This window comes from Apostichopus japonicus, chromosome 20 (genome assembly GCF_037975245.1).
Source record: "Apostichopus japonicus isolate 1M-3 chromosome 20, ASM3797524v1, whole genome shotgun sequence".
In the NCBI taxonomy this organism is placed as follows: Eukaryota; Metazoa; Echinodermata; class Holothuroidea; order Aspidochirotida; family Stichopodidae; genus Apostichopus; species Apostichopus japonicus.
Window position 1 is genome coordinate 19472080 of NC_092580.1, and position 23864 is coordinate 19495943.

Consider the following 23864-nt stretch of genomic DNA (forward strand, 5'->3'; position numbering starts at 1 on the left):
CCAAAAATAAAACAGGGAACTTTAACAAAAAAGAGGCACTTTTGTTTATGTGAAGGAGGGGGGACACATTCTCTGGAAAATAGAGAAAAAAATCACTAATGGTCCATAAAGACTGATGTTAACTAATATTACAATCGATTTGAAATTATTCTTCAAGGATAGAAATTTTCCTCATAAACAACCATTTGTAACGGTTATCATGAAGTTTAGATCAAATATTGTCGCATGTTTTATTACACAGAATACGTCAATAATGAAAATCACCCTCAGGTACATGAAAATAAGTTACTACAACGGGACGAGAAGAGTGATTTTCAAAACATAAATTGACCGTCAGAACTTAACAGACAAATAAAATATACACACGGGGGGGGGGGGGATTCATAAATTTCCAAATTGTTAGGACCCTGGAAAGTTCATTAAGCCTATAAATGAAAAACTATAAATTCAATGAGGATAATTGGAGGTTATTGACTTTATGAAATAGTAAGATAATAACATGTAAACCATCAAGAAACGGACATGTTTTTTACGAACCAACGTAGGGTTCAGCAGTGGCGTAGCCACGGAACAGGGCGGGTGGTGGGGGAAGGGTTGCTTATTTCCAGACTTTCTTTAAGAAAGGAAACCTTTATATTACTAAATGGTATTTAACTGATTGAAATAGTTGCACCACTTTGCAGCTACGCCCCAAAAGCTTTTCTCACAGGTGATTGGAACATACCTCCCTTAGCCCATCCCGAGGCGGACATTAAAACCAACATTTATCCCCCTCTCCTCCAAAAAATTAATCAAACGCCGTGGAAACGGGCCCCACTCATAGTAAGTTCAGAGTATACGTTCTTGCGATATAAAGTTAACAAAGTGAAAAGTCAGGTTAATGGAATATAAACCGTTTATCCGCTTCTATAGGCTAATAATGGTCACGTCGCTATCATTTTCATAAAAATACGAACAAACTAAATAAGTTAATATTTTCATATAACTGTTAAATCTTAAATACAAAAGCAATAGTCTATTTTTGGCTTCATTCATTTTTGTATGGCAAAGGTTGTCATATTTCTAAGTAATTGTTACTTTATCATAGTATTCGTCTGCTACTCTCTTAGTACTGCATTCAACTGAGTGTGATAGTGAAGCTGGTAAAAATGATGAAAGCATTTTTTTCGAACTTGCAGCACTGTTCGCTATATGGCCAGGTGCCCCCCCCCCCACCCTCATCCCCAAGAAAAATAAAATCTTGTGAAATTCCTTAAACGTTCCCCTCAGTTTCAAAGCATACAAGCGCCCCTAAAGAGGAATGCTTTTCCATTTCTAATTTAATGAAAATTTGCTGTTTTTTTATTGCAACAGATGGTAATTGGAATGTGCACTTTTGTTGCAAAATACTCAAATACTTGAATTTTCGGGACAGAATACACTGAACAACCATTTTGTCTGAAAGGTTAGACTAGCAGTGTGGTATTTCCCCTCGAAGCAAAGTCATGTGTCCTACTGCACCATGCGGATGCAGGGGTGTGGGGTTATATCCTACATCTCCCTCGTTTTCAACTGAAAAAAAAAAACATAATAAAAGTATACTTAATGTCACAACTAAATTATAGCCTATATATGCACCATTTATTTCTTTTGTCTGGGGGGGGGGGGGGAGCCCCGGACCATCTGTATGGGAATCCGCTTCAATGACCCCAGAATTACACCTCCTTCTTTATAAACTTCTGTATCTACCAATGACTACTACCGTTTTGATATTCAGGTTCGAATGTCAATTTTTTTTTCTCAAACAAGAGGAAAATCATCCAGTCAATCTAAAGTACCTTTTTGCTAAAATGTTTCCTATCGGTATCACAAAATATCTAATACTGAACTAGTCTAGATAACATATACTGACGAAAGCAACAAAGAATTGCGATACGTGGAATTAAGCAGCTAATAAAACAGAATTAAGCCAGGGTAAATTAAAATAATGATGTTTTTCTTAATTAAATATATCTTTACCCAAAGCGGCATCTTTATGGGCTAACTATGGCCCATTTTGGTCGCTTCGTTTCATATATCCACTTGGCATAGTACAGTTTCAGCCACTAGATCCTATACGCAGTGAATGTCCCTAAAGCCATGAATGCTCGTGTATATCTTAATATTGACACCTTTCACAAGTTGACAAAGAAATTAAAAGTTACAATTATTTGATATATGATATACTTGAATGTCAAGAGATTTCTTCTGCCAAAAGTCACCTTTAGTTTTTTCTCCTTCTTCTCCTTCTTTATGTTTCATATTCTCTCAGCCTCTCTATCTCCACCTCTCTCTCTATGTTTCTTTCTTGTACAATCTATAAAATGCGAATCGATCTAATTAGAAGCGAGGGCGTGATATCGGATACATTAAGTGATTGGCGACTCAACTATCGGAGGTGAGCACTGGATTCTGAAATCCAATTAATTGAAAATTAAGAATCGAAAATCCACGCCATTTAATGTAATTGGTTGTTAGGACCGTACAGGGATAGGGTTTCTTCAATAAAGAGTGTAGATTCCTGTTCAAATATAGCGGACAGGACGGTTTCGTACTATAAGTTCGGTGAATTTTATCTTCTTCAAATGCGCTCAATATAGGCCTATATCCTGGGGCGGGAAGATGATGAAAATTTCGTTAAATTTGTTAATTACATTACAATAACAAATTGAGGTATTCCCCCCTTGTTTTATTTTAAATAAAAGCCTCATGTGCAGCTTTACTGTAAAGATATTTTAGTATATATGCCTACGTGAATTTGTGGTCATGTTGTATCAAGTTCTTTGCATTTTGCCTGATTTTCGGTTGCCTTTTTCTTTAACATTTGAACGATGACAGATGAACTTAAAAGTTAAACTCAGGTTTGAATGATCAGCTTCAAACTCCAAACAAAGTGAGCAAATTCTTAAGAGTTTAGTCGAAAGATATTGTTACATATGTTATTGCTCCTTCTGCTCTAAGGGTCACCAAACCCCTACGATCCCCCCCCCCCCCCCAAAAAAAAATAATCGATCGATAGATTTTGTAGCCTATATTTGTACCGCATGTAATTAAGACAGCCTCAGAAGTAAACTTTTATTTAAAAAAACATAATCTTTGTGTTATTTATTACATCTTACCAGATGCAGGGGTGAAATGGGAGCGAATGGGGGGGGGGGGTGATTATTGTTGTCAGACCAATGTTCAGTAGCGTTCAATCCTCGGTCATTGTTCTGAAAATTATTTGGTCCACCTCCCGACCCCGGTGCCAATGGGAATTGAAATGATACAACCGTGAACCTTAATTCCGTTTAGTATAGTATCTTACTTTTGATTGTTCAGGCAACCTGTTATAATTTTTTTTAAATCTGTAAAAATATGGTCAAAGCTATCTGCAAAACTACCTTCATTATAGAAGGAAAACGCCCATAAGTATTAATTAAATATACAAATAAATCCACTGTGCGAAACACTGACAGACTCAAACTGTAAAATTATACTTACATCTCTTCTTGGAATTCACAATAATATAATTTTACACTGTTTAAATATGCAATATGTTAATTCGCTTTATGGGTCACACACCCACTTCCCCTCCCCCTCCCTCTCCCCTCCCCCCTCAATCAGTGTAAGCAATGATAGACTCTGTATACAACCATCTACAACAGTTGTTTGACATTTACAATATATCATGTAAAGTTACATAAATTCCAATCTGTTAATTGGCAGTAAATTGTTAAGGCAACTTGTTGCCATTTCTTTCTTCTGTGAAATCATGAACATTTTCCATTTTTTTTTTTTACAGAACATGTATATAGCCTATATCTGCTGATGATACTGTATCCCAAACGTATATTACTTTCTTTGTCTTAATTACTCAACAAGTTCCCATTAGGAATACATCATTATGTTTACCATACAGATTCACAAATAGTTTTACCCCCTCCTCTCTCCCTCACACAAACTCTATGACCGTATTTCTTTTAAGACAATATATTTCCAAATGTCTATTTCCCGATGGGATATATTAACTATTCTAACGAAGATTTCGTACGAAAGTCATATACTCATAATTGCGATTTTAATGTGTCCTCCTTTCTTTTCTTTTCTTCTTTATATTTTAGTTTCTTCTTTAAAGTTTAGGAATAAAAAAATGAATGAAAGTTATCTATAGTACCAATTACAGTCAATGCTTATTTTTTGGGTGCAGTTTGTTTGTAGCAACAAGATACTTTCTCGATCCCGCAACGTTTTTTAATATATCCCGTACGGAATACCCGGGTCAAAATAGTGTAAATTAAATTCCCTTCATTCAGGCTATGACCTACGCAATTACGTAAAAGCTTAAGGTTGGTTAGAAGACGTTCTAAATATACGTCACGCAGAGAAAACATAGCTTGATTGGAGACTTTTATTTGAAAACTCTTTGTCCTATCTACTCTAATTACTCGTTCATCAAATTCTCATCATTGCTATATTAAAGCCTCGTGCATGTCAGCTGTGGTTTTGGCCGGCCAATTAACTAACTTGGATAATTTGCCACATGCATGTATCAACTAGGTATATCGGTTCGATTTACCAATAAGGCCATTTCTCTTCTTTTCTTTCTTTCATCTCATTTGGCTTCTTCTTCTTCTTCTTCTTCTTCTCATCTTTCTTTTCCTGAAACGGGGAGAAAAATCATGTTATTCGTTAATACTCGTGGGTAAATGAAATCTTGACGGAAGTAAACGGCGTCCCTTTGTTTTGTGTATAGTTGAAGGCTATTGTTATATCTTTTAAATGTATTGTCCAGAAATAACAAATAACTTATTTTTTTCAGGTAATTTACGAACCAAAAAAAAAAAAAATTTTAAGTAACCAAACTGACGTATAACCTGTTAATCAACTGAATAAGAGATAAACAAAACACGGAACAAGAAACCAAGTAATAACTTTTATTGTCATCTCAACAGGCAATAATGAACAATAGAAGACAAAAATCGATGAAAATACATGAAAGGGTCTAAAATGAACATTTCTGGAGGGGGGGGGTATTCTAATTATTCCCCCGGCCTTTAGTTGTTGTTGTTGTATGTGGTATGTTACTATTTGCTTACAGCCCGGACGAGTGTAGGCCTATACTAGCCTATGCTTGTAAATTTGCATGTTGTCGTAGATAACGGGTTTGATTTCGACAATATCTTGTACAATGTAATTATTGTCAAAAGGATGATCAAAAGATGACCTATGTGGACCGACTTTGACCTTTTCTTTGTGTTCTTTTTTATGATTTATTTGTTATTATATATGTAATATCTTATACAGATTCTCATCTTTATAAATATAGTATAATACACTAAAATTTAAAATGTTAAATCTCCAATGTTTATGTAATCCGCGCGTTTGCTTTTCACTTGCTTTGTCTGTAATTGTCAATGGATGTTTGTATTGCGTACATTTTGATGCATGCATTTAGCTTCAACTTTTCCGTCCTAATTGAGTTTTTGATGGGGAAAATGTTCGGGTATTTCCCTTTGAAACATATATCATAAAAACATGGATGATATTTATTTCTTGTTTCAATTATGTGTCATCTAATATGATTGTGTATAGGAGTATCAAAACTCCTGGATAAACTTTTAATTAACTGAATATGCAAAAGATATACAATATTGTATAGGTCCTACTGGTACATTTACTGTGATAAGTTTAACAGTTGTATCGAGCTAAATACACAGTAAAGCGCATGTGAATGAGCTAATCATCCACTACAACAACTATCTATTGTATATATTATTGTATTGTTTACTGTGGTATTTTATTGTTTTGTATTGTATCGTCTTTTATTGTACTGCATTTCATTGTATTGTATTGTTTTCTTAAACTATTCCGTTCACTTTTGACATCATTTAGTGAAACGTCTGTGAGTGAAAGAGAAACTGGCCGAACGCTTCATTTGTCAATTAAGGAAAAATCCATGTTATGTTTAAATTGTAACCGTAAGCATCAACACAACACAACAGACGTCATTAAAGGCCGCATTGATCGGCAAACACCTGATGTGAATATTATCCAATTTGTTCTATCAACCATTCAAATTCTTTCGATCGTCACTTTTCTCTACCGGTCTTAACTCTGCCCTTTTTATTCATGGTCATTTAAAGAAACCAACTCAACTCTTTCGATAAGTGACAACGATTATATGCCTTCATCTGTATACGTCTGGAGTTGTGACGGAAGCCTTTAATAGTCATCAGTCTTGCCTCAATATATTTTTTCCCAACTTTACGGAAGGATATAATGAAGTTAACGATATACCAATGACTGCAGTATATTCATTATGAGATATATATCCTAAGGTTGAAGAATTAATCTGGAGGTATATATTAAAGAAAATCATAAAACAAAATGGTCAGTGTGTATATATGCATATGATGATGTCACACCTGTTTGCTTCAAGTTGCCTTTTGGTACAACCGTGTTAACATCAAATGGTGATATATCAAAAACGGTACATTTTGAGTGCGAAATTTCTCTTACATTTTGTTGGCCTCTTGTCGGTAAAAAAAATCTTGCCGTCGCTTTTATTGTTCTAAATTAACCTTTGAGGTATGTTTGATTTGTTTGATTACCATACGCCTTCAACGATATGGCTGTATTGTGATGTTACCTTATACCCCGTTTGTTGAACGAATATCAAAGGATAAACATAAATATCTAAAATAAGCTCATTAATACCAAGCAACTAAAGATTCCCTCCTCTTTTTTCACTCTGACTAAGGTGCACACTGTACTATATTATACATGGCATTTAGAAGACCCCGTGTATTAATTTGATGCTTTTTTCACCCTTCTCCTCTTCATCTTTATGAGAAGCATGAAAAGGCCGTGAATGATTTCTATAGCGTAGCATGTCTGTGAATTATGACTCCCAATAGAGAAGATCAACTGATAATGCAGGATAAACTACAGCTTCCTCTTATTACTCCGCCGTTATATGTCGACAATTCCTTTTGTCATTTTTATTGCTGTGAATTTCTTCTTTAACTTTAATTTTCATGATGAGGTAGAATAGTTTCATTTGGGATAAAGATGTAACTCAAGGAAGATTCCATAGAAGATAACCATGGTTACTAAGATACATTGACGTCGTCGTCATGTAGTTGTGTCACAAATTATTTGACGTAAGAAGAAACATAAATAACAAGACAGGCTTTCATGGAGAGAGAAAGTTATCTCGGATATACGGAAGCTACAAAGTGCCATCAATAACATAACAAACCTTTGCCTCAATAAGTCAAAAATTTTCAGTAAATTGTTGAGATAACAAGATAATATCTTATCAAAAATCAGAAAAATGTTGGATTGCTCAGTTGCTTTAATTGAGCAATTGAACATTTTTCTGCAAAACGTTTAACTGACAACTTATCAGATCTCGTCAATTCAACATTTTTCTGAAAAATGTTCAATGGTTCACTTCATTCCAACTGAGCAATTGAAAAATTTTCTGCAAAATGTTTAATTGACAACTTATCATATCTCGTCAATGCAACATTTTTCTGCAAAATGTTCAATTGTTCACTTCATTCCATCTGAGCAATTGGACAATTTTCTTCAAAATGTTTAACTGACAACTTATCAGATCTCGTCAATTCAACATTTCTCTGCAAAATGTTTAATTGTTAACTTCATTCCATCTGAGCAATTCAACAATTTTCTGCAAAATGTTTAATTGACAACTTATCATTTCTCGTCAATTCAACATTTTTCTGAAAAATGTTTAATTGTTCACTTCATTTCATCTGAGCAATTGAAAAATTTTCTGCAAAATCTTTGACAACTTGTCATATCTCGTCAATTCAACATTTTCCTGCAAATTGTTTAATTGTTAACTTCATTCCATCTGAGCAATTGAACAATTTTCTGCAAAATGTTTAATTGTTCACTTCATTCCAAAGTGTTTCTTTATGTTGATAGCACTTTAAAACTTCCGTAGATCTTTAAATACATATAAAGGATAGAATAACAATTGCAGATAGTTACGTACGTAAATTGGGGGCGCGCCCGTGTGTGTGTTTTTTAATTTGTTATTTATTGCCTCTTTTTTTATTTTTATTTTATATTTTATTGAGAACGATTTGTAGACTTTGTGCAATGGTAGTTTGCACAATATTTCGGACGTGAGAGCGGTGGTGGGGGAAAGGGGAGTGGGCAAGCAAAACCCACCTTCACTCGATTGATTATTCATGTTGAACTTTCCTTGAAGGGTAGAGGAATATATATATATATATATATATATATGTATATATATATATATATGTAACTCACTACAATTTCCAACTCACTACAATTTCAATTATATAAATATATATATATGTTTATCAGAACTGTGCAAATGTATCGATTATCATGCACTAGTGATGTTCTGCGGATACTTATCAGCTACGGTTTTAAAGCATACAAAAAAATACACATATAAATGTTTCTGTTTTTTCTGTGTTTTTCCTCTTTATTTCCATTTTCACAAACTAGAAACGTAAGATCGAAATATACATAAGATGACATCTCTTCATTACAATAAACAAGAACATCATTAATTAATGACGTAAAAAAATTATTAAAGCATATAAGGTTATGTAAAGTTTGTATAGGCCTAGTCGTGCATGAGGCCTTTCGTTTTTAATATCTTCATAGAAAGTTTACAATAAATTTTGCACTTTTATAGAGTAAATATCAACGAAACACACTGATTGTAAAATATATGATTCAACCGTCCGTTCATCCAGAGGGAGTACCCCCCCCCCCAACCTACCCCACCCCCTATTCAACCTCCACACACAAAAATTAGCAATAGTCAATAGCACAACCTTACGTGCAGACCTATATCAGTACAGACCTTACTAAAGCCAAATATGCATGCAGAAAGCAATAATTCACGTCTAAAAATTCAATTATTTTCTGGGGGACCCCTACATGGGAGCCCTCTTTAACGACCTCCGGGCGCACAAACCCTTTATTTTAATCTTGCATGTATCCCTGTTAGTACTTATAACTGTAGCATAACAAGCACATTTACAAAAAAAAATATATTCTACGAGTAAAACTTTGAAAGAAAAATAAGTAAGTTTGAACGTAACAATTCTCTATCGGTGGATAGTGTGCACGTTTGTTAATGTAAAATGGTTGTTTTTTGTGTTCGACACTTTTTGGGGTTTTTTTGGTTTCTTTTCCTTAAGTTGAAATATTTTGTCGAGTTATTTTGTAGAATGACTTTCACACTTACCATCAGTAAAATTTGTCATCTTGGTGTGTGAGATCTTCCAATAAAAAGGTAGATTGGGGTATACATTCCATTTTTTTGTTTATCGTGTTCTGAGTTGAAATAAATACAGAAATATCACGAGTACTCCCTTATGGACAAAACTGTAACTAATGACGTCATCTCCTCAGTGCAGTCACTTATACATGCATACAAAACCATATATTTGCTTCATCAATTGCAAACAGGCTATTAAAGGTGTTCCTTTATATAAAGTTCAATATATAATGAACAAAATATCACAAGGGATGAAGTGCAAGTTTATCTGTCCTTGAAATATATGTGTCTTTTTTATTGTAAATTTATTCCTTTCAAAGTTGAACCACGCGCTTTTCTCTATTGATCGATGTGGTTGTATATCAGTTGGAGAGGGTTTTTTTTGTCACAAGCATAGCCTATAATTTATATTGTAATTCCCAAGTACTTTTACAGTATAGACGAACTTTCTATCGTATATATATATGGCCATATTGTTTTGTACATATAAACTGTTGTTGCTATGTAATCCGAACTATAGTATTTGTATTTCATTGGTACGAAACAGAAGCATAGAAATAGGATCTCTTTACTAACGTTTCATTATAAAAGATTTTATTGGTGGTCAACAGATAATATTCATAAAGAATATTTCCTAACAGCTGCCAATTATACAGACAGGTAATTGTTGAAGCACTGAGAGACTCATTCCTCAGGCGTGCATTGATCATTACATCCACTTGTTTAAAACAAGTCGTTTTTTAATCATAGCCCAATACATTAAATGAACAGAAATCATGATCAGGTTTGTTCTTTTTACACCTTAATATGTAACGTGCAAATGTGTTGAGACTACATTGAGTAGCTTATACGACTATTGGATAATATCAATATAAAATACAAAAAGAAAATATTTGAAATAAATTCCTTTATTTTTTTTACGAAACGACTCATTAAAAGAAACGAACATGATAAACTTTAGTCCTACGTTTACTTAATCATATAGTATATATATATAAAAAAATATGACTTCGGACAAATGCAGACATGAACTAAAAGTATTATATCTTTTCCAAATATAGTTTTTGCCAGTCGGCAACTAATTTTAAATCAGTTGTGTTTGAGTTTTCTTTATAATAATAATAATAATAAAAATAATGATAGTAATATTATAGACATCATATATATTAGAGGTCTGACCTATGTTCAGTGGTGTTAAAATAACGTCTCAGTCGGTACCACGCCCATGCATGTGTAAATCATTGCTGTGAAATTATCCACACGGACTGGGAAATTAAAAATTGGTGAACGAAATTTGAATAATATTTTAACACTCCGAGCTATACTTGTATCCTATTTATGGAAAATAGGCCTACACATCCCAGAAAAGGGTTCATTTGCTGTGATCTATATACATGTGGTGGAATGTATTGTATAAGTATATAAGAGATAACTTCAAAGTTGCCATCTTGAATGCATATGAAGTGGACATACATGGCGAGTCATTCATTTATTTCATCAGATTTTTGATAACTTTTTTTCTGTTCATTTAGTAGTTAAGATTCTTAACTATCTCATACAGCCCATTTAAAGAATGTGTCTTTCTTTTTAACCTCAGCCGTTTCAATACTATCGCGCTTTGCCGGATTACTCCTTTGGGCGTCGTGAAGTTTACGCATGTGCTTCTTCAGATCAAAGTTTCTACAGAAGCCTTTACCACACACCTGGCACGTGAACGGCTTTTTATCCCTATGGGTATGCATATGGAAGGTCAAATTGTAAACCTGATGGAAAGCTTTCTGGCATATTTGGCATTTGTAGGCTTTTTCGCCACTATGCGTTAATTTATGATTTTTGTAGTTACCCTTCTGATGGAAACCTTTACCGCAAAATTCACAAATGTAAGGTTTGAAGTTTGCGTGGATGCGTAAATGCGTATTAAGCGTCGAGCTTCGGTTGAAAGCCTTCCCACATTCGTGGCATTTGTGCGGTTTATCATTCGTATGTATGATCTTATGACGGCAAAGCGTGCTCGCTTGTCTGAAGCCTTTACCGCATACCTTACAGATAAACGGTCTAGCTCCGGTATGGACCGGCATGTGGCGCGTTAGGTTATAATGAGCGTTGAAACTTTTACCACATTCTGGACAAATGAATGTCTTCTGTTTCGCATCCGCTCCTTTCCTCTGTATCTTTTCTATGTGAGATGTTGATCCATCAGCACTTTTCATTGGCTTATTTTCAGCTCTTCGTTTGTTCTTCGACGAAGGACTCGCATTCACACTCGAATCAGGTCGATTCAACTGGAATTGAGGGACGTTTAATTCAGTCGATGGGTCAATAGAGGGCGATGAGAGCATGTACCTTGGTGACCTCTTATAAGATAGAGGCGACCTGGTTCCTCCGACTGGAGATGTCTGGAGATGGCGTTGTCCTACATATTTTAGTTGAGTATCACCCTTATGAGCTGGTTTAGCGCTGATGGTTTTCCTCTGTTGTCCATCCATCCTTCTGGGGCAGTAGTTTGACATTGACGTCGATTTTGCGGTTCTCATTAAGAAAGGTGCATGGTGATTCAATGGGTACACTGGAAACCTCTTGTCGTAAACGGATTCAGCGGTGAACATAACTGGTAAACTCGGAGGGCAATGGACGATAGGGTACGGTGGCACTAAAATACCAGATGGCCAATTTAGACATTTGGACCGAAGCTGTAAATGATCGTGTTTATCAAAAGTTTCATTTGCAAAAGGGTTAATATGACAATCTCCTCTTGCAATTGTCTGAGATTTGGATTCTGAATTTGATTTCTCAGATGGCTTTTCATCAAATCCCATGATTCGATTGATCGAAAATGACAAACTCATTTTGCTGCCTTGTTGATTAACTGATAATTGACGAGAACAAAATAACGCAAAAGTAACGTTCGTAACTTTAACCTCTGTATACTCTGAGTCCAAGGTGATGCTGACTTCTTACATATATATATTTATATGTAGAAGTGTTTTCTAACAACTGTTTTTGTTGGTTTTCCACTTCGCGAGACAATGACTTTCTTTGAGTTTTCAACGAACAGTTTAATTCTTCTTTATTTCTATTCTAATGATTTATCCCTGAAGGTCTTCGACATCTTTTGTAATTAGCTATAAAAGGTATATACTGCAAAAGAAAGAGAGAAAGAAAGAAAACAATGTCAAAGGGTATTTATAAAGAAGACATTTTGAATATTCCTCGTGGCATAATTCGAGTTAGTGAATCCTTATAGTGAGAGCCGTCACACTTATCTTCGTTTAGCACCTGAATAAGAAAGTAAAATCTTTTTCAGTTGGATTAAGTTGAAGGTCACTCAAAGGGATCATTGTCCCTCATTCCATCTTGACTAATCAACTCTGCTTTAGAAGGATTAAAGCTTAAGGTATGACCTTACCTGTCTATTATTTTCCCCCTCGGTGAGGGTAAGCCCTAAACAAGACCTGGACAGATATTTTCCACCCCTTTTAACACCAACAGTAATTGTTCTGATGTCTCGTTAGACCCATTCGATAACGACGTATTGACTTATAAGCATCCGCATTTCCGAAACAAAAGTTTTCTTTTGGTGAAAGTGTCCTTCCATGATAAAGAGAGTGATCACATAACGAGTTAACGATTATAGCGAAGCTGCGTATGTAAACCCATATAAATAAAAAGAACGCGTTTCCGGACGATTTAACAACGGAAAGGAAAACGTTCGAAGAAATTTAGGCTACACGAAATTTCAATGGTCACGTGATTCAATTTGCCTGATGCTACCAGTTAGGACAATCTTTCTATACCGTTCATTCTTGTCCGGCTTCAACGCACTCCTATTGTCAGTATGAGCAGTATGAATATCATGATTATATCATGCATGCAGATAATGGTTAGGAACTGTTCATACTATCTATACAAATGCTCTGAAGCATGATATGGGAGCGGGGAGGGGGGCAGTATAGAGTGGTAAAAGCATTAGCAACATTTTCCGAAGTGATTGTTTCATACAAATTTACTATGCATATTCCAGATATATCATGGCATTTACAAAGACACCTTATCTGGCAAGTAATCATAAGGTTGTAGATGGAATACTTAAAACCGTAATTGTTCACTGATTATAAGTATCGCATATATACACTCTTAGTTCCTAAGAGCGAGAATTCGATTTTAAAAGTGTCCAGAATGATAAATCTTTAGAGGAGTGAAAGTCACTCTTATAAATGATTTGACTTGATGTAACTTTAGCTCTAAAGTTTTTGAGTGCTTTTACTCTGTTACTTGTTAGAGCTAAATGTCCGGGAATTCAGTCTAAAGAGAAGACTGAAAGTACTCTTCAAAAGAGTGATTATCCTGGACACTCTCAAAAAGTGAATTCTCACTTTTTGGAATAAAGGTTGTAACGTTATAGTTCATATAAAGGGAAATATCTTGTCATGGATATATCTTGTCATGGCTTATGAGATCAGAGATGAATGATTTTCCAATCAATTCTTGTTTTTCTTTATTGTAGTCAAACCATGAAGGAGAATAATGACAAAAGTAAAGAAAAGAGCTATAAGCAATCTCTTTCTCAGTCTAAACGTCATTAGTATTGGCTACTAAAGTTAGCATGTTAATCCTTGCTTGAAAGACTTTTGAAAAGCATACTTGTATACCTAGACAATTACGTTTATATTACAAAGGAAAATACTCAATTAGAAAAACAATACTTTATAGTTGGCAGTTTAATTGCTAGTTGAGCAAACGTGTCTCCAGGAAAACCGAAATTTTAAGACCAAATGGAATTTCTCACTTATATATGTACAAGAAAGGCATTTTGATCAGATGCCTTGAGGTAATATATGACGTCACTCATCCGACGACTTTAGCATTTGTCCCAAAAGGAATTTTATAATTATTTTGTTTGCTTCTATTTAAGATATTGTTAAAATGTTGATTATTAGTAGCATGGCAATCTTATCATAAAAAGATTGTGCTTTAAAACATTAAGTGCGAATGTCACAACAAAACAATGATCAAAGATTTATATTATCCGTTTTAGTTTTATTTTAACTATTAGAATAAACATATTTTGTTGAAGTTATTCCTGACCTATATTTAAGATGTCTAAAACAAATGTTATCAAACAAAGCATTCTAAATATGTATCTTTAAGATATTTTCTATATAAAATCGGAAAAACAAACTGTTCGATATACCAGTGGTAAAAAACAACCTGAAACCCGAGAAAACAACTCATTTAAGACGGGCGTTTCTGGCTTGGAATGGTTTCATAAATTCAAAGCGGCCACATGGCATCGACTTATGCATTTATCGTTTGCTATTGAAGAAACCATTGTCAGCTTTTTCTCTGGGGAGTATTTCAGTTTTTGTTTAAGCTGTATATTTTGTCTCTCGTCCTAATTAAAGATTTGACTTACAAGTAAAGCTACAGTTTCATAATATTGCTCTTTTCATGACGTTGTTTGTCAATGAAATTAATGCTCCTTTCTTTCTCGAAATCAAACAGTTCTCCTTTCGTTTATTTATTTTCATTTAACTTCTTCTTTTTATTTTATTTTTTATTTTTGGTTGTGTGACTGCTCTAAAAAATTATTAAACATATATGAATGGGTATATAGCCTATACGCGATTTTTATTTTTAATTATGGCTTGCCGGTGAAGGTTATACTTACTGTGAATTTAGTATTTACAATTACAATAGGTATGGGGATGCATAATGCACACAAAAGGACTCCCCTGACACGTTTGGGAATAGCATCTTGTGTTATCAATGTCGTTCCTTTTCGTCTTCTTCTCGATATAACATAATGTATCAAGGACATGTTGAGCAATACAAGGAAAGAAAAGAATGATGAATATATAAAACTCATCTGTTTTGGAAATAATGAGTCCTGCGCTTTTATCAAAGTTAGCGAATACTGTACTCAGAATAAAAGTACAAATTGATGGGGGGGGGGGGGAGACACTATTCGAGAAAATATAGAAGGTCGTTTGAACTTTATCATATTCCAGACTTATTTATTTGAAATCAAACTTGACAATTTAGGTCTATATGACTAAGCGAATAACTCCTCGTTGGTGGCATTTAGCTAACTACCTTAATGTTTTTTTTTTTTTGCTGAAATCGGTTCTGAATGGGTTAATTTGAAAATTTTATTTCGATTTGTTCGACATTTATCAAATACACGCGTCGCCTCTTGAACCTTTATGTTTGTATGTTATATATGTATGTATGTATGTATGAATGTTTTATTTAATTCTTTTTGCTAATTCACTTGACCACATCTTTTCATTTCTTAAGTAACATTAGTACCTTTTTATCGTAATATTTAATAGTCTATACACTTGGAGGAGAAAACATGAGCTAAGTTTTCTGTTTTTGCTTTTTCTCCAAAATATTTAACAGGAAATGTTTATTTAGATTTTGTCGCGGTCAATTTTTTCATCATGGTATACGGTGCCTTTGTAACTGTTATTAAAAAGTTTTCTAAATTGTGTACGCAACAGTTGACGGTTGTTCTATATCTCCGATCGACGAATATTTCTTATCATAAAAGTCGGGAAAGGGACATAAAAAGGGGAATTGAAGTATCTACAGTATAGCGTAAAACTGCTGCCAGTTTGCTTTATACATTTTAATAATACTTATTTATTGAATTCACGTATAACTGTATACTATGACTTAACTAAGATATATATGTTGTTAAAGCCATTCGATTGCTTCTGAGTTATAAACTGTTTAATTGAATTATTTTAAAGAAAATTGACCGAATGAGTCGGATTCGACCCAATGTGAGCAAACATCTTTATAAAACAACTACCTTGCGCTTCCTTTTTACGTTGCTTTTTACATGCTTCATTAAATGTCAAAATGTTAACATAGAAGTAAGCTAGATCGTTCATTTTTGTGCATTTTACAGTTTTATGGGAAGGGGAAGTCAACCACTTATCAATTTTGCTGTCAATAATAAGTTAAAAGTGTGAGTTATAATGTTTAATACATACATTTTGTGTCCATCAAATTCAATGCTATATGTAGTTTCTCTTTTATTTTGTTCCAAAGTTTACAATTAAAGAGATATTTTCAAAATTTTATGTTTACCATATAGCCTAGTATAATTATCATTTTTTTTCCGGTATAAACATTAGCCTATTAGGTACAACAAAATGTAAGCGTTTTTCCCCCTCAATAAAACTAGTAATTGACTTGTTTCTGTTTCTTCTGACATATTTATGTCTAAACTTTACAATCCATTTTTCAAGTCATTTTCACTTTTCTACGTATAGCATGCATGTCAATAGCGAAGGATGGGAGATATCTGAAAATCAGAGGTGTTTAGATTATAAATCTTAGAAACGTTGAACCATCGAAAAAACATTAAACATTACTGAATATATAATTGTTGGCCAAGTTGCTACATGTAGTAATGCTTACTAACCATTTCTTTTCCGGGGTTGCCAGTCAGTCAATACTATAAAGCCACAGTATACATTATAAACCGAGCAATCAGGTATTCCCCTGTTGTTTTTATTTCATTTTTTTATTCGATTCAAGCAGGGATGTATCCAGGAATTCTGAGTTGGAGGGACATCAACAATTTAAGATGGGGCACAAACCTCGTGTCCTGTAACTTGTGAAGCTTTTGTCTGCATGATGGTGGGGCAGATGGGGGCACAACGGGTTCCTGTGACATGTATCTTCTCAAATATTGGCCCTACCATTTGTCTATAGAGATAACTACTATTTTCACCCAATCGGCATATCAACATTTCTTGAGTGCTGGCCCTTCGAAAAAAATCGTATGTTCTATCATTTTCTTCAGGTTTATTGAATGATTTGTTAAAAAGGAAAGTACTTTTCCCTTTATATAATGTCTGGATCAGAAGACTTTAACTTTATTATTTTACGATAACCATTACTTAAGTTTCTTGTCTGGATTTGAAGTTTTCCCTTATATTTATTAATGCTTTCAGTGGGGTGGGGTTCGCAGCGGATGTTTTTTTTTTAATTTACATGTCTTCTTTAGGATTTGAAAACAAAACGTAAACTATTACCACTAACTTCATATATATGTATATACAATGTTGTTGAACATGTAATATGTGAAATATATTATCTCCAATAGATATGTTACTTATATGAATACACTCAATAGAAGGATTAATATAGCCTATGACCGTTGAACTATAACTCAAAGCGAACCAGAATCAGAAAATGACAACTTTTGTAGAAATCACTTAATACTAAAGGAGAAAAAAAATAAAACACGCAACGTTAGCTGTATTTTAAACAACGTAATAACAATAGAATACACAAATGTTTGGTTTTACAAAACACATTAAGAAAATCTCTTTTATATAAAATACAGATATAGTGGTTTTTACAACAAATATTAGGAAAATATGCTATTTGTTTTCTTCTTCTTTCTCATGTTGATTCAGTGCATATTTTACTTCAGTATGCATTTGTTTGTAAGATTTTTTTTAACATTTTATATCTAAAAGATCAAAATGTTTGAACTGTGTATGTAAATATGCACATATATGTTACGATATTACTTAAACTAAGTGACATTTTTACACCAAAATCTGAAAACTCACCTTTTGTAAATAATTGATATCGCTTGTTTACGTCCAATGGCACCAGAGAATTAACTCCTTCACATACGTAGATACATGTATAAGTGAACTTGTCAAACGAATCCAAAGAGTGTAAAAGTGAATTGCTGTCTATAGAAGCCAATGAGGTTTTCTAAAATAAACGGCTTCTCAGTTCTGAGGAGATGAAAAGATGGTAAATACCCACAGTTTAAGGCTGAATGTATCTTCCTTTTGTAAGCTTTCGCTTGTTAGGCGAGAGAACCCCAGCGGGCAAATCCCGTCAAACTGTGACTAATTAAACCGTCTTTGAAAGTCTAGCATGGGTTTTGTGTCGAAATTGTGTACTACTCCGCCTTCTTCTACTAAGCAAATAGACTTTGCTTTAAAGATCTGCGGTTGTCTTTTTGCCTGGCGAAAAAAAATGACAACTTTAAGCAACTAGTCGCGATACTCATTTGTCTTGGAAAGGAAACTAAGATGCTTTTTCTTTCACTTACGGTTATAGCTGTCTGAAAATAAGGCCCATTTTTCGTCCTCTCTGCATCTATTGCTGCGGTGACTAGCATGTCTTGATCGTCCAATCAAAGACCGTCGTTGGAGAACCAATCAGAAGTTTTGGCATATGTGACGAAGATGATAGCAATGTGAATTTTGCTCTCTTTTTGAAACAGTTGTGTTTTTGTTTGTTTTTGTAACGTTGGGAATATATGTAGCAAAAAGTACAGAGATGTCTGTAAGAGAAGCAAATGTCGAGGGTAATTTAATGAGGTTACTTTTATGACGTTCATTTTAAGTTGTTAGCCTATATCTTTAATGTTTCATTACGTTCTTCTTCGAAAAGTGGACGGGGAGTGGGGTTGGGTAGGGGTTAGTGAAACCCTCTCTGGGTTACAAAAAAATATGTGACTGTATGAGTCGATCTGTGAAATTTGACTTGCAGTTTGAGTCGCTGTGAAATGGGGCCGTATAGAACTCGGTTCCTTGAAACCTCATAAATGATTTCATCTGATAAAACATGCAATGCTGTACTTTTTAAACTATTCAAATGGAGGGGCAGAGGAGGGGAGTGGGAGGACAGAGGGGTAAGCGGAACCATCCATTTGATGTATGCAACTGTATGAGTACATCTATGCAATTTGACTTGCGGTCGCATGACGGTGTCGCTGTGTAATCCCCCCCCCCCCCTCCCCGATAGAGCTCATGTCCTCGACACCTTGAACAATATTCTTTTCAATTATATAATGAAACGGAAAATTATATATTCAAATCTATTCCAAGCAGCTTGCAGTGAAGTATCAGTTTACAAGGCAGAGAGGCGTGACATATGTTATATGCAGGATATAGTATTTCTGTGCAATATCTCTGTTGAAATTATATTCATTAGGCTGAAAGTGTGTGTGGTAGGAGACTTTCGTCTTCATGGGACTTTCACCATGCAATCAATTAACAAGCGATGTTGGCATTAATAATTATAGTATATGTTAACGAACTTTAGAGGCGTTTCATAGAATTTGGAGAGCGCTGCATGCAGCTGAACTATGTCGGTTTCAGCAAAATGCAAAGATGGAAGAGAAGAATGAAATGAGTCGGGATACAGCTTACAACTTATTATCTTAATTGAAATTTGAGATCAAGGCGAAATGAGTATTATTATACCAGCGTAGCGCATTGTTTTAAATGATAATATGAATTAGTTAATCCTATCTTAAACAGTTTTAGAGAGGGTAAAAAAATGTTTTGTATGGTGGATTGGCACACCATATAAACATGATCAGACATGATCTCTAATAAAAAAAATATATGCATATATAGGTTACAAATTCAGAAAAAAAAACTCGTAGATCCAGGGATGTGGGCTGGACACACCCACCCCTCCCCCTCCATTAACTTCCCACAAAAAGTGAATACAACCTTGCGTAAAGACTTAACTACAGGACTAATCTACCACCAAATATGCCTCAAATTGCACGATTTCACTAAAGTCTAATTTTCGTTCTGATGGAAGGACCCCCAGACTTCTCAGCATTGGTATCGGTGTTTTAAAATCCTGGACCCCCACCCCCACCCTCCCCCCTTGTTACCGTACATCTCATGAAAGCTAAGATCATAGAGAAAAGACACGCACCCAATTTACAGGCCAGTGTCTTTTTTTTTTGTGTTGCAAACTTCTTATAGGTTTCTCTGTATGACATGAGTGTTTACAGTAGTTTATACAAAATGATTTCGATTTTGGATAAGTATGTCAAGTTGATCCATCGATAACTCTAGCGTTTGTCTCTATTCTCCACAGTCGATGTTGCCTTGTACGAAGGTCATGTTAGTAAAGAAAACAAAAACAACAGAGCGAATATAGAATAAAGGGAAAAAAGACAAAACGCTTTTTTTTATGATGGTATATTGATTCATCATTCACGTTATACTGGTCTTATTTTTTTCTTCTTTGTATTTTAACACCAATCTCTCTGCCATTGGCTACTGTTAGTTTATTTCTGTCTCTGTCTATCTATCTTTATCTCTCTCTCTATATTTCCAAAATTTTGATATTTCATTACAATATATATAATGCATGCTAAGAGAAGACATGCACTTTTCATAAAAGACAAAATGTAGTTCAAGGCTGCGATATTGCCATCCAAAAAAGTTATGTTTATGGGAGAAAGACGCCAGTTGTCGTTTTAAAGAGATGTGTTGTGATCTGTCTAATTAATGTAAAGTAAACATAATCACATATGTAAGTACAATAAGTGATGAAAGTTAATGAGTGTTAATGAGGGGAATAGCTAATTAATTTGATTCAATCTTAGGGATTATAATGTAAGCTTACAAATGCAAGTTTTTGGAAACTGCAACCATAAATATCGCGATACATTCTTTATTACACAGAGGCGCAACCACTTTTCTTGTACTGGGGTGGGGGTTAGAAATTAAGCCGGACGGTGCTAATTGCAGGCAAAGTGGTATATACTTATATACAACTTCTAATACAATGTTGAAGAATTTCTATTTTTTAGGTTGTAGCACATATACATAATATATAGTATACAAGGATTTTTTGTTGTAATATTATGTCTGACAGTGGGAAGGGGGGGGGGGTGATCTCGACTGTTTTTATGCAATAGCGGGGGGGGGGGTGAGCCCCTGTCCACATACGTATAGATGGTTGCATCCCTGTCCTGCAGGGTGAGAATTTATTTGACGAGAGCTGTCTATGAAGAGTCTGTCAAGGAATTTCATTCGTTCCTGCATTAAACTAATAAAGTATTCTTGCCAACTTGAAACTCTTAGAGAGTTGTTGCACTCTATTATCATCTTAACTTGTAGGAATTCACTCTGAGGAAAATAATAAATTCACTGATTGAAAGAGTGATCAATGCGAAGATTATTATAGAGTGACTTTCCCTCTGAGAAGTTTACACGGTATTATTTATAACATACATGCATGAATTGTTTATATGATGCTTACATTTCTCATATTAATGTTCAATGCGACTTCGTTCTCACCAAGTATAGTACGCACTACACTGGTTATAACGTGGTATACCCACAAACTGAACCAGGGCGACTGCGCTACTAGCCACATTGTCATTTAAATATAAAAAGAGATCATAGCAATAAAATAGAACAAAATAAGTTAGTGCAAGGTTTGTTTCTAACTTCGTCTCACACACAAAAAAAACCGGAAGGCTGTTAGAAATGCCGAGTATGGTTATTACTTTTTATTTGAGAAGTACGAAATTAATTATATTACTTCGTCTTATTGTTTTGTTTTTTTTAGACAAAAAAATGTTTAAATGAGTTATTCCAGTAATTAAAAGTTTTATATCCCATTACAAATAAAACATAAATAATGGAAGCACATGTGGTTCGATTATATCATATTTAATTTTAATATAATGTACTCGGCCTTGTGTGTGAAGAAAGATTAAATCTGTGATATCTCTTAAATAGAATAATATTTGTCTTAACTGTTTGGTTCAATTCTTCAAGACATTTTATCTCTATGTACCAATAATGATATATGGGTTTGCGTCTCCTTAAGCGATACTTATTTTTGCTTAACTGCAAATTCCCTTCAACTGAAAATTGGAATAACTCGAGTAAATAAACATCTTATTGTGATTTTATTATCCAAGAGAATCTAAAATCAAAGTAGAACTTAATTAAATTACATATAGTTAAAAGAGATATTTACGGATTCGTGCTATACGTCAAGAATCCCGCCAAGACGCCATATAACACAACCTTTACCATATGAATGCATAATTGAATAGATGAATACATAATATCTTAATTTCCATGCAATGACATGTGTCGAAAAACAAAACTTTAAACAATACAAAAAACATTTGCAATGTAAATCGTGTCAACAGTTTATGACACTATGAGGCCATACATACAAACATTGAAAAAATCAACGTTATATAATTTCCAATGACAGCTATATCGCACAAACAAAATAATAATAAAGTAAGCTAATACACTGAAATAAAATAAAATAAAAATAACCAAACCTGAGTTAATTTCACATACACTAAAACAATTGAAGAAAATATAGGAAAGCTGTTTATTATGTCAGAGCTCTCAAAAGGGAAAACAAAGAAGTAGAAGGGTCTCGAACTCGTTGGAATCGTGATTCAAATAATGCACGTAATTAGAAAAATAACTAAAACAAAAGTGACATATGTAGTGAGCAGTCAAGATGGCGCAACATGTTGTACAGTTTGATGATCTTCAAAAGTGATGAAACTGTGGCATATAATTCAATTAAGTTTGTTGATATCTAATTTGTAGCATGTCACCGATAGCTTTGTTTACATGGTCGACTTTGGCAATCATGTGACCCCGTTTCGTGCCCATCTACTTAAACAAATTCACATGATAACTCATTGGAATTTACAAGGCGTTATTTAATTGAAGGAAGAAGGAAGAGGGAAGGAAACTGGTGTCAAAAAAAAAATGTCTTGCCATTCACGTATATAAGGTATAGAGAATAAAACCGATGTTTATAAGAAGAGGACAATTCTTGAAATTATACTAATTTGAAGAGAACCTGAGAGATCCAATTGGTTAGGGATGGGAAGATATGTTTGATATATGTTGTTTACATATTACGCATGGACTTCGGACGTGATTATGTATAGTTTATCATCGTATCATCGTATCGTACAAATTCTCAAAGGCACATTTAAAGGTATAGACTGAATACTTCGGCGGCGTGCTGAATTTCACACAGGCAATGCGAAGGAGGGTACACTAGGTCGGGATATATATGATCGGGGAAGGGGTTGAGGCACACTTACTTACTCTGTAATAAGCATCATCAGTGACAAAAGGAGGTGTTTAAGTTATCTGAAACATTGAATGTTAAATTTTGATGCAAGTTTTTTTTTTCAAGAATCGAGGTTCGACAGTTTGAGGTTGTTATTATTTTTTGTGCCCTAGATTACAAATCTCTTATAATCTCAAGATGAAAGTTTCAATCAACTTTCAATCAAGTGTGGTTTATGTTCTATCGCATCATATTGATGAATGGATTGGACATGTACTGTTTTAATATAGTTTCTTCAAAACAAACTTGTATTGACTGAAAAAAATCACATTTTTTGGGTGATATGTATGATATAACTAGAATGGAAATAAAAGTATATTGAAAAAGCATTGCCAAAGTATATATAGAAAAAAACATTGCCATAAATTTAACAAAAAAAGCCTAGTTGTAGATTTATAGAAAGAGATTTTGAAGGTAATGGCTATATGTAGAAAGAGGATTGAAATGATGTTATAGAAAGACAAGTGAAAGTATGTAGAAGGAGAGTTGAAAATATGTAGAAAGAAAATTCGAAGGATATAGAAAGAGAATTGGGAGCCGATAAGAGAATTGAACGTATACATAGGAAACGGTTCATCATCAAGCAGTCGGGTTTCTTAACATTTCCTATACTGAACTCCGCAATGAGTCCTCGGCAATGTGC

At 34.2% G+C, this 23864-nt stretch overlaps 1 protein-coding gene across 4 annotated transcripts; it reads right to left on the reverse strand.

Annotated features, from left to right (window-relative positions):
• Positions 1-4632: 4632 nt before the first annotated feature.
• On the reverse strand, positions 4633-18594 carry LOC139962053 (uncharacterized). Of its 4 annotated transcripts, none has more exons than XR_011791137.1 (2): positions 17893-18381; positions 4633-4659 (listed from the first exon to the last, which is right to left on the reverse strand). XR_011791137.1 is itself a non-coding variant. In XM_071961892.1 (2 exons), the coding sequence occupies exon 2, from the start codon at positions 12139-12141 to the stop codon at positions 10849-10851; it is 1293 nt and encodes a 430-aa protein (XP_071817993.1). In that variant the 5' UTR covers positions 12142-12433; positions 18390-18594; the 3' UTR covers positions 9202-10848. The 4 variants fall into 4 exon arrangements, 2 of the variants coding, with proteins under 2 accessions (XP_071817993.1, XP_071817992.1); XM_071961892.1 differs by lacking the exons at positions 4633-4659; positions 17893-18381 and adding exons at positions 9202-12433; positions 18390-18594; XM_071961891.1 differs by lacking the exon at positions 4633-4659 and adding an exon at positions 9202-12433.
• Positions 18595-23864: the final 5270 nt, after the last annotated feature.

What these genes read in the sequence shown, in the direction of transcription:
- LOC139962053 (XM_071961892.1), bottom strand. Translation starts at nt 12,141, where the DNA reads ATGAGTTTGTCATTTTCGATCAATCGAATCATGGGATTTGATGAAAAG.